Below are 15,725 nucleotides of genomic sequence, written 5' to 3'. Positions count from 1 at the left end.
ATGCGTGAGTCTCACGTTCAGTGCGTGAGAGTTGGCAGCCCTGACATTGTATTACATTCATTATTCCTATGAGTCCATAAAACCATAGGGTGCAGGTAGCGGTTTGTACAGGGAGTAACGTTTTGGGGCGGGACAGCTGGGGATCGACCATTACCAGTGACCATTCTTTTGTCATTGTTGTGTATTCATTGTTAAAGGGAATGTACAACATTTGCTTTTGCTGCAATTTTCAGAAATAAATGAATTTGGGGGATAAGTATGTTATAGCAAATATTGTTCAACTGACTTGTTTCACGTTTTGGGCTTGTAGATGCTGGAAAAAACATAGAAAACCAATCATGTTCTTGTAGTCTGGTGCCCTGACCCCACTTAAGATGAAACAGAGCAATTTGTAGAGTTTGGGGAATTGTAAGGTCAAAGAATCAGTCTAGCAGGCTTGTACCCCTTCACAGGTGTGTAATCAATTGCAAAGAAAATGCGGAATAGCTAAATATGAGAAACTAGGAGCAGTTTGTGAAAAAAGCCATTTTTTTCCAACGCTGGTCGGCCAACCAGCATTTGAAAAATACAGTTTTTCTTGAAAATGTCAGCACATCAGGAGCCACGATTTTACAGGATGCTTTAGACTGTCATTCCCTAACAATTCAGTAAGGTATTTCGTGATAATTTGATCATTTCGTTTTTTGATGTTTGCAAATGTTGTATCTTCCCTTTAAATTGTATTTACTCTGATTGAGACTGTCTGCAGACCTGGGCCCAATTTCATAGAGCTGCTTAAGCACAAAAACGTCTTGCTTAATAAAATCATGTTACCGGCCAAAGCTCCATGTGATTGTTATGCTAAGTAAACAACAGCTAAATACCAGTCACAAGCAATGTACATCATATGCAGTTTGGGCCGGTAACCTAATTTTACTAAGCAATGTTTTTTTCGTGCTTAAGCAAATTTTGTGCTTAAGCAGCTCTATGAAATGGGGCCCTGCAATGAGACAAAAGTGGCTCGTGGGCTTTGTATTTGCATGAGCTTTAAAGGGGCTGTTTTGCGTATTAATAATAGAGCAAGTGAAGGGCGCTTGTGTTTCACTGCTTCCCTCACACATAGGCCATCAGCCTGGGGGTTTGGTCGGTATCAAATCAGGGCATAAATGATTAAAGTGCGCATGCGCAAGGTATATCGCCCCTAGAGTGGTAACCAGCATTTTGATGGACATTTGAAAAAAAGGGTGATAACACCAAAAAAGCTGCCACCGCTGCAATGCCATCACATATTTTCCAACTCTGGAGGTGTATACCTTGCCAAAAATCGCTGTGACGATTATTCCCCTCATTTGATACCGGTTGCCAAAATTTTGGACCGAGGCTGATGGCCTAACACTGCTCATTTGTTTACATTTTGGAGTCGGTTTGGGCAAGGACCATTAGTCGACTAGTGGTTGATTTGTAACGTAACTCACGACGGCGCACTAATAGCAATGTGCGAATGTCTCTAGTCAAACGCTGGTCAATATGTCATCGCAAAACTTCTTGGTCCTGGCTCCCTGCTGTGCCTGTGCAGTATGATGCACAGCTATTGGTAACCAGCAATGCAACCGTGCCCTGTCGTCCGGTTCCGAATGACCCCAACCATCCTTCATTCAAGTGAAGTTAGCCTAACTATAGTCCTTGCTCAAACTTGCTAATGGATTTAGTGTGCATGTACTATGGAACAAGGTAGGCTGGTTCCCAACCCCTCTGTATATCCTACACGTTGTAGGGAGGGTTGGTAACCAGCCAATTAATGAGAGCTCTTAATTCACTGGTTCCTGGTGCACTTTTATCACATGTAGTCACTGCAATTACAACTTGTGGAAGAAGTCCATATGTCTCATTCTGTGGTTTGGCTCAGTGGCCACATAAGCAATTGTTTATTATGCAATTTCTAAACATATGGTCTTCATAAAATAATGGACTGATTTACATATTTTTTTTTGTAATGTTAATATCTTGTTTGCATTTGTTTAAAAAACCAACGTTTGCATTCAATAAACCAAGCTTCCATAGAAAACATTATGACATGCAGGGGTGATTTGTCCGGATTTTCCTAGCCTTGGTCAATGCTCTCGTCGTTATTCATCCCGGTCAATCGTCGGCATATATCCTCACGCGCTATGCACATGCATGTAAAAATACAGCGCGAACAGCGACCTCATGCGGCCACTATTTTTTTTATGCAAATCAGTTGGGGACGATCTCGAGCCTTGGTTCAATCGTCGGCAAAAGCTTATGTTTTTCTTTATTTTGCGCTGGATTTCTAGCGCACGACCACGTATGCGAATACAGATAAGTGTAGGCGGGGCTAATATGTGGAGTGTCCAATCACACCTTGGTAAATCCGGACGTCATCAAATTATTTGCAGCTATTCGCCTTTTGCGGACGTGACAGGAACCACAGTTTTTGTGCATTGGTGCCGTGTGCAGAGACACACAACGTGTACGTGTATGGATTATGTACGGTGCCACGTTTCACTATGCAAGTTTCCACGCAACGATCGACCAATAAGAAAATGACATTTAAGGTCAGCTAAGGCTATTAACATAATGAGCACCACCCCCAAAACCTCACATGGACGATTGAACCAAGGCTCTCGATCGACCCCAACTGATTTGCATATAAAAATAGTGGCCGCGTGAGGTCACTGTTCGCGCTGTATTTTTACATGCATGTGCATAGCGCGTGAGGATATACATGTATGCCGACGATTGACCGCGTACGGGACGAATAACGACGAGAGCATTGACCAAGGCTAGGATTTTCCTGATTTCATGATTTTTAAAGAATAGCTTTTGAAATTTGGTATTCATGAGATTTTACCATAAATTTTTTTTCACCTATAAAAGTTCATAAAGCAGAAAAGAAATGGGGATTTTAAGGTGTGCCTTTTAGGCAAATGCAAACCCTGTGCCGATTATTCCGTGGATGTTTCATTCTTTCTTTCCCCACATCTCGCCCCTGGACATGTACTGTGCTTTATTCTTCATAATGACAACTAGCATTGTAGAATGCAAGGGTTTATCTGTGACAGCATTAATATTTGTGAAGCGATCAAGCTAAATGAGTCGTTTGTCGGGAACTTTCATTTGGAGATACAGGCCAAAATAGGGCCACTTCATCACATCGCTTCATCACATCGCTTCATCACATCTCTTGGTGTTCCGATTTCCATATTTTTTAAACTAAAGATGGTATCAGCATTCAGTTTTCACAGCAGTAATCCTGAGATTATGCTCTTTTCAAATCTGTAAAAAAAAATTGACCAAGGTCGACAAATGGCTCATTTAGCTTGATCGCAGCTTCCATGACAGAAATAAATAGCATTTTGTAAACCGGCTTGTTGGGGAGTCACGTTGGCTCAGTGGCCGTCCACCTGTGCGACCTGGGATTCGAATCCCACCCAGCCAACACGTGGGTTGGGTGTTCAGTCCCTGCCTGATACCACAGGTTTTCCTGAAATATTCTCAGATTTCCCCCTCCCTCTCTCTCAATGTTTGAAACTTGCAGTCACATTGTTTGAAATGCAGTCACATCTGTACGCGATTTCAATAAATTTGTTGAACCACGGAACCGTAGTCAGAGTGTTTTTTAGCGTGTTTTTTTAGTGTTTTTTGCTAGCACTTTTCTTCAAAATAGTACAATGGATATACATGAAACTTTCACCAAATATGTCCAACATACCAGCCTATAACATCTCTCATTTCCACTTGTTCTAATAATTGCTAAACGTTTTTAATGTTACACCCCACATATTCTCGGTCAATAAAATTCGCAAATATTGTCAACATCTGGCATTAGTGTTTGTTTTAAAAAAAATTTCATGTTGTATTTGGAAAGAAAAAAAGACCAATTGATTATTCATGTGCATAGTCGCTACATCCGATTTCATCGTTCCATCCAGGTCAGCTGACCACTTTGGATTGCAAAGCATCGACTCGGGATATGAAACAAAAATTTCCAATAGTTTTATCGACCTCTGTTTTTAAAGTGGGGTTGGGAAAGTGGCACACGCGTATAAGTTATGGTATATGTATCAAATATCTATATATATTTGGTTTTTATTGATCTTAATTATAGAAACCAAACACATACTTTTGAGCCTTCCCCCCCCCACTATATCCCACCTCATTTGTCCACCTGCTACATACATTGTACAGCAGTGCGTTGCCAGGGTTATCTTCCTAGGTGGCGTTAGGGGGGGGGGGGGGGGCCTCCAATTTCATCCAGGCTGAATGTTATCAGTTTTTTTTTCATCAGATGCCTGGCCTTCATAGAATCAAAAAGTGGGGGTGGGGGGGGGGGGGGGGGTTGGACACCATCTTTCCGTGTGGGGTTCAAAACCGACATCATGGTCAATGTCAGACAATAGGTGGTGCTATTCCATTTCCATGGGATGTTAAGATAAACAGCCAATTGCGAAAAACAGGCTTTTCGCGATAAATAAACAGACAACGTGAAAAAAGAGGCATTTTATGTTAAAACTGCTAATCATGGTAACTTAATTGTAGGACTGTTATATGTTTTTTATTTTATCTGGTTGTCAAATTTCAAGTGGGGGCGGAGGGGGGACTGGGGGCCAAATATTTTTTTTTATGGGGGCATGCTGAATTAGTCCTCATGACCCAGTCGCTCGCAGCTTCGCAGCTCTAAGCCACGATATGGCTTTGGCGAAAGGCTACCCCCCCCCCCCCCGGCTCCTTAGCTACGCCGCTGACATTGTACAACCCCAGTCCGTGGCCCCCACTTCAGATGGCTCAATGTGTCAAAGTGTAAAAAACGAAAATTACACATCCCCCTAGTTCCCCATAAAAAAATTGAAAATATGGGGCCACATTAGCCCTGATTTTTTTTTTATTTGGGAAACATGCGCCCTGGATTTTCTCCATTAATTGAAGTGAAACAAATTTTACCGGTTACCATGTCAATGCACTTTCAATCAAAACAAAAATGTAAAAATGAATTGCAGTGTTTCCCCCTGCCCCCCCCCCCCCCCCTTTGGGTTTTCTGTCCTAGCAATTTTGTGTCCCGCGTAGTATGGGAAGATATCCCCCCCCCCCCCCCCCCCCCCCCTTTGGGTTTTCTGTCCTAGCAATTTTGTGTTCCGCGTAGTATGGGAAGATATCTCCGACTAGTGAAATGGAAAATAACTTTACAGTGAAATAAAAGAAAATTTTAAGTTGTAAAACCGATTGGAAAACATGAAATTATTTGAAACAGGAAGAAGAAACGCGCTATACATGCTATAATTATGCGCATCGGTCATTTAGTAAACCCCCCCCCTTCCGTGTTACCTCGTGTATCGTGGGAAACAAAATTCCAGCCACTCGGTCCAGTGCGTACGTATGAATCCAAACATACCGTATTGCATATCGGTTATGCTAAAAATAAGCAAGCGGCCGCCATCTTGGATGTTTTGCAGACATTGTGTTTGTGATGGAATTTCGGTAACGGTATGGTTGAATTCAAATGCTGAAAAATGAACATTCGATCTGAATCAAATTTATGTACGAAATAAATCTACAAAGTACTGTGAAATTTTTGCAACCACTTGATTCTTGCAACGAATTCTTAATTGATGGGAACAAAAGGTGCATCGTGAACGTGGAGTGACCGTCTTTTTTGACTGGCCTAGCCAAAACTGTGCAGCAGCATGCATGTGCTGCATGGCAGTGTTCGCGTCTGTGGAAAACATCAACCGCGCATGTCAATGTGTACATTTTCTTGCGTATGTCACGTCGACTGTGTGTAACTGAGATGGTGGGTACAGCAATGTAGAATATGTAAGTACTCATTCCTGAGCGTCATCTTGTGTCTCTTTAATTTGTTGAAATGGTTGAATTTATTTTGACTTTGACAAATGTTTGACATGTTTGACAAAATGTTTGAGATCAATTTCAAAGCATGGGCAAAAACTGTGAAGAACGAATGGACATGATTGAATGACACATAGATTTTATCATGTTAATTTTACTTCTTCTTTTCTTATTATACGTTAAATTTCAAATATTCCTTTTTTTGTTTTACAGTTTACATGATCTGATGATTACTTTAAGTTTTTATCTTTACTAACTTGTCTTTAGGCCTAACTGATTACTTTTTTATATCCTATTTTGAAGTGGTTCAACATGTTCAACGTGTTCAAGATAGGCTGTACAGTCTTTCCACAACAATGAACCCATGACTTTGTCAAAAATGTATAATAATAATAATAATAACACTGAATAATGAATGACAATGTGAATTATGATAAGTCAGGAAGGAAAGAATGTTACAACCTGATCTAGTCCGAGTAACTTGGACCCAACTTATCGCCTTTTTTAACATTTGGACATGGTCTGGCGATAGTCGCCAGACCATGTCCAAATGTTAAAAAAGGCGATAAGTTGCGTCCAAGTTACTCGGACTTAACCTGATCCCACTTTTTTGTACAGGCTATCATCTCAATATTACTATTAATATTATTGCAAAAATGTTGAAAAGACATGAATCTGGGACTGAGAAACATTTCCAGTTCATGTCTTATTAATCATATTTCCTAACAAAATTGGAAACGTGTCTCAGTCCCAGATTCATGTCTTTTCATTAAAAAAAAATTCAACATAACATGAACATGAACAAAATTGGAAGTCATAAATTCCATATCCGGACATCACACAATCTACCCCTAGGCTAGAACTAGTCCCACTAACCGGGGCACTAGAACTCCTTCTTTGACATTTGGATGTTGATCCGTCGTACTAGCGTTTGTCCATGTTGTCAATGTTTGTCAATGTTGCAAGTTCAAAGTTCACCACAAAAATCACGCAAAATACTTGACAAAAATACCTTTGAAAGCACCTACTGGCATCTCCACATGTCAAGAAGATCTGGATGCACTGCTGAAGTGGGAACGTACATGGCTGATGGAGTTCAATCCAACCAAATGTCAGGTAGTACGTGTTACCAACAAGTGGAAACCAGTCCCAACAGCATATAACATCCGTGTCCACATTCTGGAGGAGGTTGACTCTGCTAAATACTTGGGTGTGCATCTAGACTCAAAACTCAACTTCAACACTCATGTTGATGCAGCAACAAAGAAGGCTAATTCCACCAGAGCTTTTCTCAGATCTACATGCCGAGTTTGTTTTTTTACCCTTCCTTCCGGTTGAAACCGGAAGTGCCTTTTAATTTAAAATTGGTTAAAGATGTGAACTTGCTTTCAACGATACAGAAAATGAACGGTGACGTCATAAAATGTTAGAGCACCCTCTAGCGGCAGGTTGTTAATAGATAATAATAGATGAAAATTTATGTGACATCATCATGATGTCATTACGTGATATGTGACGTCATAATTCAAAGCCCTAATATAATCACATCTTTATATGCCACCATTTATTATAAACAGAACTGCACATCCTTCCTGGATGGAACTTATACTTGAAACTTTACATGTCACATATGTCACAAAAAGTTACCGAAACAGCCCTGCGTTTGTCCACAAACATAAGTCTATGGTAGTTGCACATGTTGTTTTCAAGGGCATACCGGTACATTGGTGTACATTGTATGTAAATGTAGATCCTAGGAGCTGGTGGGGGAGGGGGGGGGTGCTATTTTGATCAGAGGAGGAGGGGTCATACATTGTAGTAGTATCATCTCCCAGATTGTTGTACATGTTGTACATATTGTACATGTACTTAAACCCCCCCCCCCCCCAACAAAAAATGTATACATTGTGCACACGTACCGTACATACCGGTACATTCATCCTGTCACCATGATAATGAACTCACAAAAAGTAAAACTAGTTATTGAAAAAGTAAATAAATTTGAAATATAGCACCTTGACAGTGTACGCAAATAGAAACCCACACTTGCTGTGCATTTAATATAGATAGTGGATATTTTGCCGGAGGTAACGCCGGCAAACTAACGTTTACTAAAGGTTTGCCGGCGGCAATCCATATCAACAGAGGCCGCTGTACTCTTTAAGATAGGGCTGAATTATAACATGTATTAAATTCCCACCAAAGTTGTGTAGCACAATAGGTGCAATGGTTAAGCAATGGCTCTATTGAGTGGGATGTCTCGAGTTCGAATCCTGATACCTGCCCCTTTTTACGTTTTTTTTTCCCATCCCCAAATAAATAAGAATATTCTTCTTTTATTATTTTAATATGTCTCAAACATTTTATTGCAGAGTATTACTTTTTCTTTTTCAGATTTGTGGCTCTGGAGGATTTTTTTTAAAGGGAAATAAAGTCCGAAATTATAAAATGGTCTGATTCCCATCTTGTAAACACAAAGTTACAACGATAATATTGGTATGGAGCCAGACTAAAGTTTGTCACCGGAAAATGTTTAAGTACAAAAAACCAGTAACTGCGCTTGTTCAGTGCATATCCGGCAAACTAACGTTTACTGAAGGTTTGCCGTCTCCGGCAAAATATCCACTGCCTTTAATATACATGTATATATGCGTACATGTACATGTGATGAATACAATACACAATGCCACCATATGAGGTCCAGATCCCCTCCCCGCTTCTCAAATTTCTATTGTCCATGTGCATGTATGGAAAAAAATACAATTACATGAACATGTAAATGTGTACATTGTAGGTGTACACTTTACAAATAGGCCTACAGTGTACATTTACATACATGTACATGTATGTACATGTAAATGTACATGGACGTGGAACATGTGCTCTACACACAAGTATGTACATGTACTCTACATAAACATGTACATTTGAGATGTACATGTACACATACATGTAAGCTACCCGACCGCAGTGATCGTGAACAAGTGCACAGAGTCTCATTCTCAAATTACGTGTAACATTTTAATTATTGGGTCAATTGATCTGCATGTATGTTCTACATGTACATGTACCATGGAGGAGTAAGAATGTACATGTATGGCAACAGATATCAACGTTTAGTAATTAGTTTAACCAGTGATGAGTTTGACATGTACCAGTAATTGTGTCATATTATTTGTCTCTTTCAGGGATGATCCTGCATGTACATATCGGTCTACAGATTTCAAATCGTGTCCTTATGAAAAACGTGACATGTTTCATGTGATGCTGTGTTACGTTTGCTGAAATTCTCGGTAGTAAGACTTTGCGGAGCTTACATAAGCCAACCATTGTTGTGAGACGTGACAACAAACGAGTGGAGCACATTTCGGAGTCCGCCAAGAGTATGCCAAGTCCTTCCAAGATACTGCCAGGAACCAGTGGATGACATGGCACCAGTTATCAGCTTGGATTTCATCTATAGGATGTGCTTGTTTCTGTGGCTGTCGTATTCAGGTTGGGACTTGCTCAATTCTCCCCCCCCCCCTTAATGTTGGGTAGATTACTCAAGTCATTTAATTCTACACGTCACTGTAACAGCAAAAGGAACGTTTTGACTTCCAACATGAGATTTTTTTCCTGTATGATTTAACTTCAACTTGAGCAAATTAATATGATATTCGGCATTAATTTCAGCTGTAGGTTTCTGTTCACATATTACTTATTCTCCTGGCAAGAGTTTTATTTTTAGTAGTTTCCTCAATTTCATTGCTGCGTATTATTCCTAAAACTAGACTTTTTCGTCAGGCCAAGAAAGGAAAAAAGGTTGTTTCCCATAACATGGAAAAAAATAGGGTGGGTGGGTGGGTGGGTTAAATCTTCTCTTTTTTTTTGCTCAGAATGAGGGATGATGGGTGATTAATAAAAAATTGATATATACATTCGTAACAGTTAACATGTGAATCAACTTATCATTCTGCGTCTGCTGCGCTGTTTATAGGCTTTGTTGCACTGCGCAGCAACACTGCACTGCCGACCAGATTACAAAAATTGAAATTAAAATTTTTTAAAATACAGAATGACGTCTGCAAAATGTAGGGTGGGGTTGACACCATCACTTTTTTTTTTTAAAGTTAAATGCATATAACCTGAAAATAAAGGTACTTTTCTTGGCCTTATCTTTAAGGTTAGAAGCAAAAATGGTGTAGGATTAAAGCCCGGTTCATATTCGGGGCGAAAGCGAACGCGAATTTGTGACATCATGGGGAGTATTTGCGCAGGGAATTTGTAAAAGTTGAACATTTTTCAACTCGGCAAATTTTGCAGCAAAAGTTTCATGACGTAAAATTTGCTTCGCTTTCGCATATGCAAGAAGTATGAACCAGGCTTTAGGATTTGAGCTACATCTATTTGTATGTAGTTTACTTTGAACCACAGATATTGATGACACGTACATTGTAAATTTGTTTCTGATTCGTTATCCCTTTGCAGCAGTACTGCTCAGGTGTGTTACAGGAGCAAGTGTCAACCTTCCCCTGTCCACAGTATCCTGCTTAGAGTATGACTCACAAAAGTGTACGGGCAATGACAGTAATTGCAACACAATCAAAGACTGCGATGTGGAATTTGGCTACGCGGATTTGGACCCAGAGGAGGTGGAGACGCATAAATGCTTTATATTGTGGCACAACACCTCCACGGGAGCTGAAGTCATCATGAAGGGGTGCTGGCAGAGTGGGCGAAGCGACGACTGCGTGGAGGATGAGCGCTGCGTGTCCCACGAAGCAAACTCCGATGGCGAGAATCGTTACTTCTGCTGCTGCTCGGGTGACCTCTGCAACCATGAATTCATTCATGATCCAAAGCCCAAACCGCTCTCAACAGAGCACCCATGTGAGTATCCGTGGACTCCATTTACTTTAGGTCGTCATACATGAACCAGAGATGCCAACCATTACTCTTTTGGAGTAGTTATTAGGATTTTGAGGCATGTTACTACTCTTGAAAATTCCAGCTGTCCTATATGCCAACATTGTGGTTACTCTGAAAAGTACTGTGGTTACTCTTAAACTTGACTGTTGTCCTATGTATTTACATTAGCATTACTCTTTGCAGGAAGAATCATTACTATTTTGTAGTCTGTACAGTTGGCATCTCTGCATGAACTTCTGAAACATGTCACTTGAGCAGACCTATAACCACTGAAACTTCACTGTTTAAAACCATGATGAACCAATGTACTATGTGTCACTGCACATTTTTTAGTGAACATGGAGAAGGTACATGTTGTGAAATTTGTCTTTTAAGTTATTAAACCTTTGATGCAGACCTGAAGTGAAGTCCTCCCAAGCCAAACAAAAGACGATTAACCCTGCTATTTAAGCAGTCAAAGACAGTCAAAATTCACTTCCACTTCCCTGCAATACTTTTAACAAAGGCTGGTCACCGGGAGCTGGGTCATAGGTATGTCAAGCAAGTACTTTGTCTAGTCAAACTGGGTCAACAGACAAAGCAGGCAAGCTGTGGTCACAGCTGTTGTATCACTCTCCCAGAGTCAAAGCACAGCTGTATCAAGTTACTTAAGCAGTCCAAGGCAGTCAATCCTGCTTTATGTGGGCTGGGAATTCTTAGGGGTTGAAAACAGTCACTTGATTGATTTTGACTGCAAGGACAACTTGGCACAGAATGTATGTTTGCATAGGAGGGTTGATAGTCATCCAGTCTTAAGTCAAGTGATAAGTTGTTCAAAGGAACTGTGACAAGTGCATTCTTGTGTTATTTTTTTTATTCTGTGTTTTTATTAGTGACCTTACTTGTGGTTTAACTTGTGATGACTCAATTTTTTACAAACTGCTCCAGTGTGCTCACAAAAAGTGCTATGTTAGATGAACAGAGTGCACACTTCAAAGCTGAGGATACATTTAAGATTTTTGTAATACTACAACTTGACATGTTATTCCCACAGTTCAAGATCAAGGCCCTAATGAAGACAAAAAGAAGAACCGCAGTAACGTCATACTGACAACCGTTCTGTACACGCTGGTTCCCATCACTGCATTCACCGTTATCATCATCAGTGTGTACTGGATGTGTCGTCGCTATCGGTACTCGCAGCTCACCTCGGTACCCAACAGCGAGCCCAGCCCGCTCTCCCCGCCATCGCCGGTCTTGGGCCATCGGCCGATTCAGCTGCTGGAGATCAAAGCGCGAGGGCGGTTTGGGGCCGTCTGGAAAGCCCAGATGGGACACCAGCAGGTCGCTGTCAAAGTATTCCCACTGCAGGACCGCCAGTCCTGGATCACGGAGCAGGAGATCTACTCCATCCCTCAGCTCCGACACGAGAACCTGCTGTATTTCATCGGCACAGAGCGGCACGGGGAAGGCATGGACCAGGAACTGTGGCTGATCACTGAGTACCATCCCCGGGGCTCACTGTGTGACTACCTCAAGGGCAACCTACTGTCCTGGAACGATCTGTGTAAGATCTCGTTGTCCATGGCCTACGGCTTGGCCTTCCTTCACGAAGACTTGCCTGCCACCACTCTCTGCATCGCCAAGCCCGCCGTCGCCCACAGAGACTTTAAGAGTAAAAATGTACTCCTGAAAAACGACTTGTCTGCATGCGTTGCAGACTTTGGGCTGGCTTGTAAATTTGAAGCGGGTAAAAGCCCTGGAGATACTCACGGACAGGTAAGATGTGAAACGCAAACCGCAAGTCAATTTAAATCTCTTTGGGCTTTTTGCCTCTAAATCTCTTTGGGCTTCTCGAACTCTACCCTTAAATACTCTCTCCTGTGCAAGAAATCATGGACACATTCTCAGTGCTCTCACTTTGAGTGGCATCAGTTCCGTATAATATTTGACAAGTTTATTTATACATGTATAGCAAACGAGGGCTTATCAGTCACTCCAGTTATCGGTTATTGTTCCCCTGAATATATTTCCTTGCAGGTCGGCACAAGGCGATATATGGCCCCCGAGGTGTTAGAGGGCGCTATTCAATTCCAGAGGGATGCATTCTTGCGTATCGATATGTACGCCTGTGGACTGGTGCTGTGGGAGATAGCATCTCGCTGCACAGCACAGGAAGGTAGGTGATAACCTGGCCCATACATGTATGTGGCCTACGGATAAGTGTCCTGCACTGCGACTAAATCGTAGAAATAAAATATCTCAAAACTGTCGGAAAACAGTTCGCAGAGTAGTTCCTCAAAACTTTTTATTATGAAATTGCTGAAACTTGCTATCCTCTACCTTCTGGCTTATATTAACACCCAGCCTTAATTTTCCAACAAATAGTTCACACCCTAATCTTGAGAAATATAACCCAAGAAATCTCCATGACGCAACTTCCATCTTACAAAAAGCCAAAAAATCAATAAAGAAATCCTGCATTCCTTTACCTAAGCTCCGATAGTCATTTCATGCATTACACAACTGCTAGCATTTTTATATACTCTCATTGCAAGTGTGACCGGCTATGTATAAATGATGCACTTATGTTTACAAACATTGCTACAACTATAAACTACCAAAAGTAAACTTCCCCAAAATATCAGCAGCAGACATTCATCATTGTGGGACTGACTGTAGACTGGGCCTGAAGTGGTGTCAACATGTCCATGTTGGCATGTTATAAGTTAACCCTAACCCACCTCAATCCTCCAAAATCCTTATTGCAGTTTTGGAGAATTTTTGATGATTGAGGATGAATGGTGTTTGAAAAACACGAGGATTTTGGATGAAAGGTGTTTAAGCACATGAGGATTTTTGAGGATTGAGGATGAATGGTGTTTGAAGATGAGGATGATTTTGGAGGATTGAGGATGAAAGGTGTTTAAGCACATGAGGATTTTTGAGGATTGAGGATGAATGGTGTTTGGAGATGAGGATGATTTTGGAGGATTGAGGATGAATCCATTTTGAGGCAGGACTGTCTGATGATTTTGAAGGATTGAGGCGTTGGTTATCCTTCATTTGAACATGAGTGCAAAATTTTGGGATGAGGATTTTGGAAGATTGACGATGAATGCATTTTGAGGCAGGACTGTCAGACGATTTTGAAGTATTTAGGCACTGTTGCAAAATTTTGGAGGATTGCGGATGGTTCCTAGCAAAAAGGGCCTAGGGGTGAGGGTTAAGGAAAAAAAGAGGCAATAGTTAGCTTTTTGTGAAGTATTTGTGTATAATATTGTTCTTCTCAGGCCCAGTTGATGAATACATGCTCCCGTTTGAAGAAGAGGTCGGTCAGGCTCCGACTCTTGAAGACATGCAGGAAGTAGTGGTGGTGAAGAGGCTGCGGCCAGTCTTCAGAGACAGCTGGCTCAAACATTCAGTAAGTCGAGTTGAACTTCAAACTTGCGTAGTATTTCTTAAAGACTTTTTGCACAAGGTCCATATTATTAAGCCGCCTTCAGTGAAATCAAAATTCAGTGCAATGTTTAAAACCCTTTATAAACCTTCAGGTGATGGGATATGAAGTGTAGGTAATTAACTGTGTAATACAGTGCGTGTATGCAAAATGCAGCACTTACACGTACATGCTTACCACATAAAGGGGTTGTGAAATTTTGAAGTGTTATCATGCTCCACAGAAAATTACAAAAGGATTTTGTGTGCTATATTTGCAAAAGTGCGGCAACAAAAATTTGTAATAATTTTTAAGACTAGGAGGGGTAATCAAAAATTGATTATACTTGATTATACCAACTATTCGAATAATTGGATCAGCAACGGAATATTCAAATAGCTTTTTGCCGGTTTGAATATTCGAAGAAAAACAAAAAAAGATACGTATGTACACACACGACTGTGTTGTTATCTTATCGTAAAGTTGCAACACTGTATTATCAGGTGCTTTTGGGCCGAAGGTAACTTTTGACGATGGCGGTTTGTTGTTCCCATCCTTTCAGTAAGTGAAAGCCCTGGACCATTAGAAAATGAAATACTTTAATGCAAAGCACTCGATCGCCGCATGCAAATTGTAACTTGCGCGGTCTGCTTGCAACTTTTGACTGGCGCGGCATGCAGTTGCATCCGAATATTCCGTCAAACGCAGTGTCGAGTAATCGAAATACTAAATTATTCGAGGATGGACATCCGTAAATGTTAACATGTCTTCTCGCCGCAGGGAATGCAGCTCCTCTTCGAGACCATCGAGGAATGCTGGGACCACGATTCGGAGGCCCGTCTCTCGGCCGGATGCGTGGAGGAGCGACTCAGCCAGTTGCTTCGTTGCAACTCCTACACTGCCCCACTGATCTCGCTCACTCCCTCGCCCCCGAAGGAGTCCAGCCTTTGAGGTATTCTGGTATTCACATGCACCGACAGGCAATGCTCGTCATTTTTGTTACCTCAGTTATCGGGAGATAGTGCCGCATGGATATTCTTAATATTTTAATTAGAGGTATGCCCAAAGAATGTCAAGTATTCTAAGAATTGGTGTGTGCAGCCACATCAGTATGTGTCCCTACATCCATGCATTTGTAGGTTGTGTACAGGTTACCATTCAACTGAAGACTTGGAACAACGGGTTACCCGAGATAACAAAAACCTAAGGCGCTGAGCTCAAGCCCTCGGTAGTTTTGGCGTACAAACCACTACAGATATGTAGTTGAGTCCATCGCAAATCCGTCACAAGTGAATCACAAGTCCATTCACAAGTCCATCGGATGAACAATAACAAAGGAATGCCTTTGTCTAAGCTCTTTTAAATAACTTGTGAGTTGAATTGGGACTGGAGGACTTGTGCTGGACTTGACCACATCCCTGAACCAGGATATGTGTTCAAACATCAGCATTTTATTCTAACCCTTTCAGATCCCTCAAAATCCACCACATTCGGGCGATTCACAATGCAGTGCACCACCAAGAGTTTGCCATGGAGAATTCATTTTTCAAGT

The 15,725-nt window shown here is 41.3% G+C and overlaps 1 protein-coding gene across 2 annotated transcripts; it reads left to right on the top strand.

The window, feature by feature from the left end:
- The first annotated feature begins 5,385 nt into the window (after positions 1 to 5,385).
- LOC119746483 (activin receptor type-2A-like) lies at positions 5,386 to 15,221 on the top strand. 2 transcript variants are annotated; one of them, XM_038223452.1, is made up of 7 exons: positions 5,386 to 5,811; positions 9,033 to 9,339; positions 10,318 to 10,716; positions 11,789 to 12,513; positions 12,775 to 12,913; positions 14,028 to 14,158; positions 14,954 to 15,221. In XM_038223452.1, the coding sequence occupies exons 2-7, from the start codon at positions 9,273 to 9,275 to the stop codon at positions 15,122 to 15,124; spliced, it is 1,632 nt and encodes a 543-aa protein (XP_038079380.1). In that variant the 5' UTR covers positions 5,386 to 5,811; positions 9,033 to 9,272; the 3' UTR covers positions 15,125 to 15,221. The 2 variants fall into 2 exon arrangements, with proteins under 2 accessions (XP_038079380.1, XP_038079379.1); XM_038223451.1 differs by having other exon boundaries at positions 10,315 to 10,716.
- Positions 15,222 to 15,725: the final 504 nt, after the last annotated feature.

Source organism: Patiria miniata, unplaced genomic scaffold, assembly GCF_015706575.1.
Source record: "Patiria miniata isolate m_02_andy unplaced genomic scaffold, ASM1570657v1 HiC_scaffold_7, whole genome shotgun sequence".
Taxonomy (NCBI): domain Eukaryota; kingdom Metazoa; phylum Echinodermata; class Asteroidea; order Valvatida; family Asterinidae; genus Patiria; species Patiria miniata.
This window is presented reverse-complemented; position numbering and strand designations above follow the sequence as displayed.

Coding starts and splice junctions, on each gene's coding strand:
- LOC119746483 (XM_038223451.1), top strand. CDS start 9,273: ATGGCACCAGTTATCAGCTTGGATTTCATCTATAGGATGTGCTTGTTT. Junction 12,514..12,774: donor CTGGAGATACTCACGGACAG/GTAAGATGTGAA, acceptor ATTTCCTTGCAG/GTCGGCACAAGGCGATATAT. Junction 12,914..14,027: donor TCGCTGCACAGCACAGGAAG/GTAGGTGATAAC, acceptor TGTTCTTCTCAG/GCCCAGTTGATGAATACATG.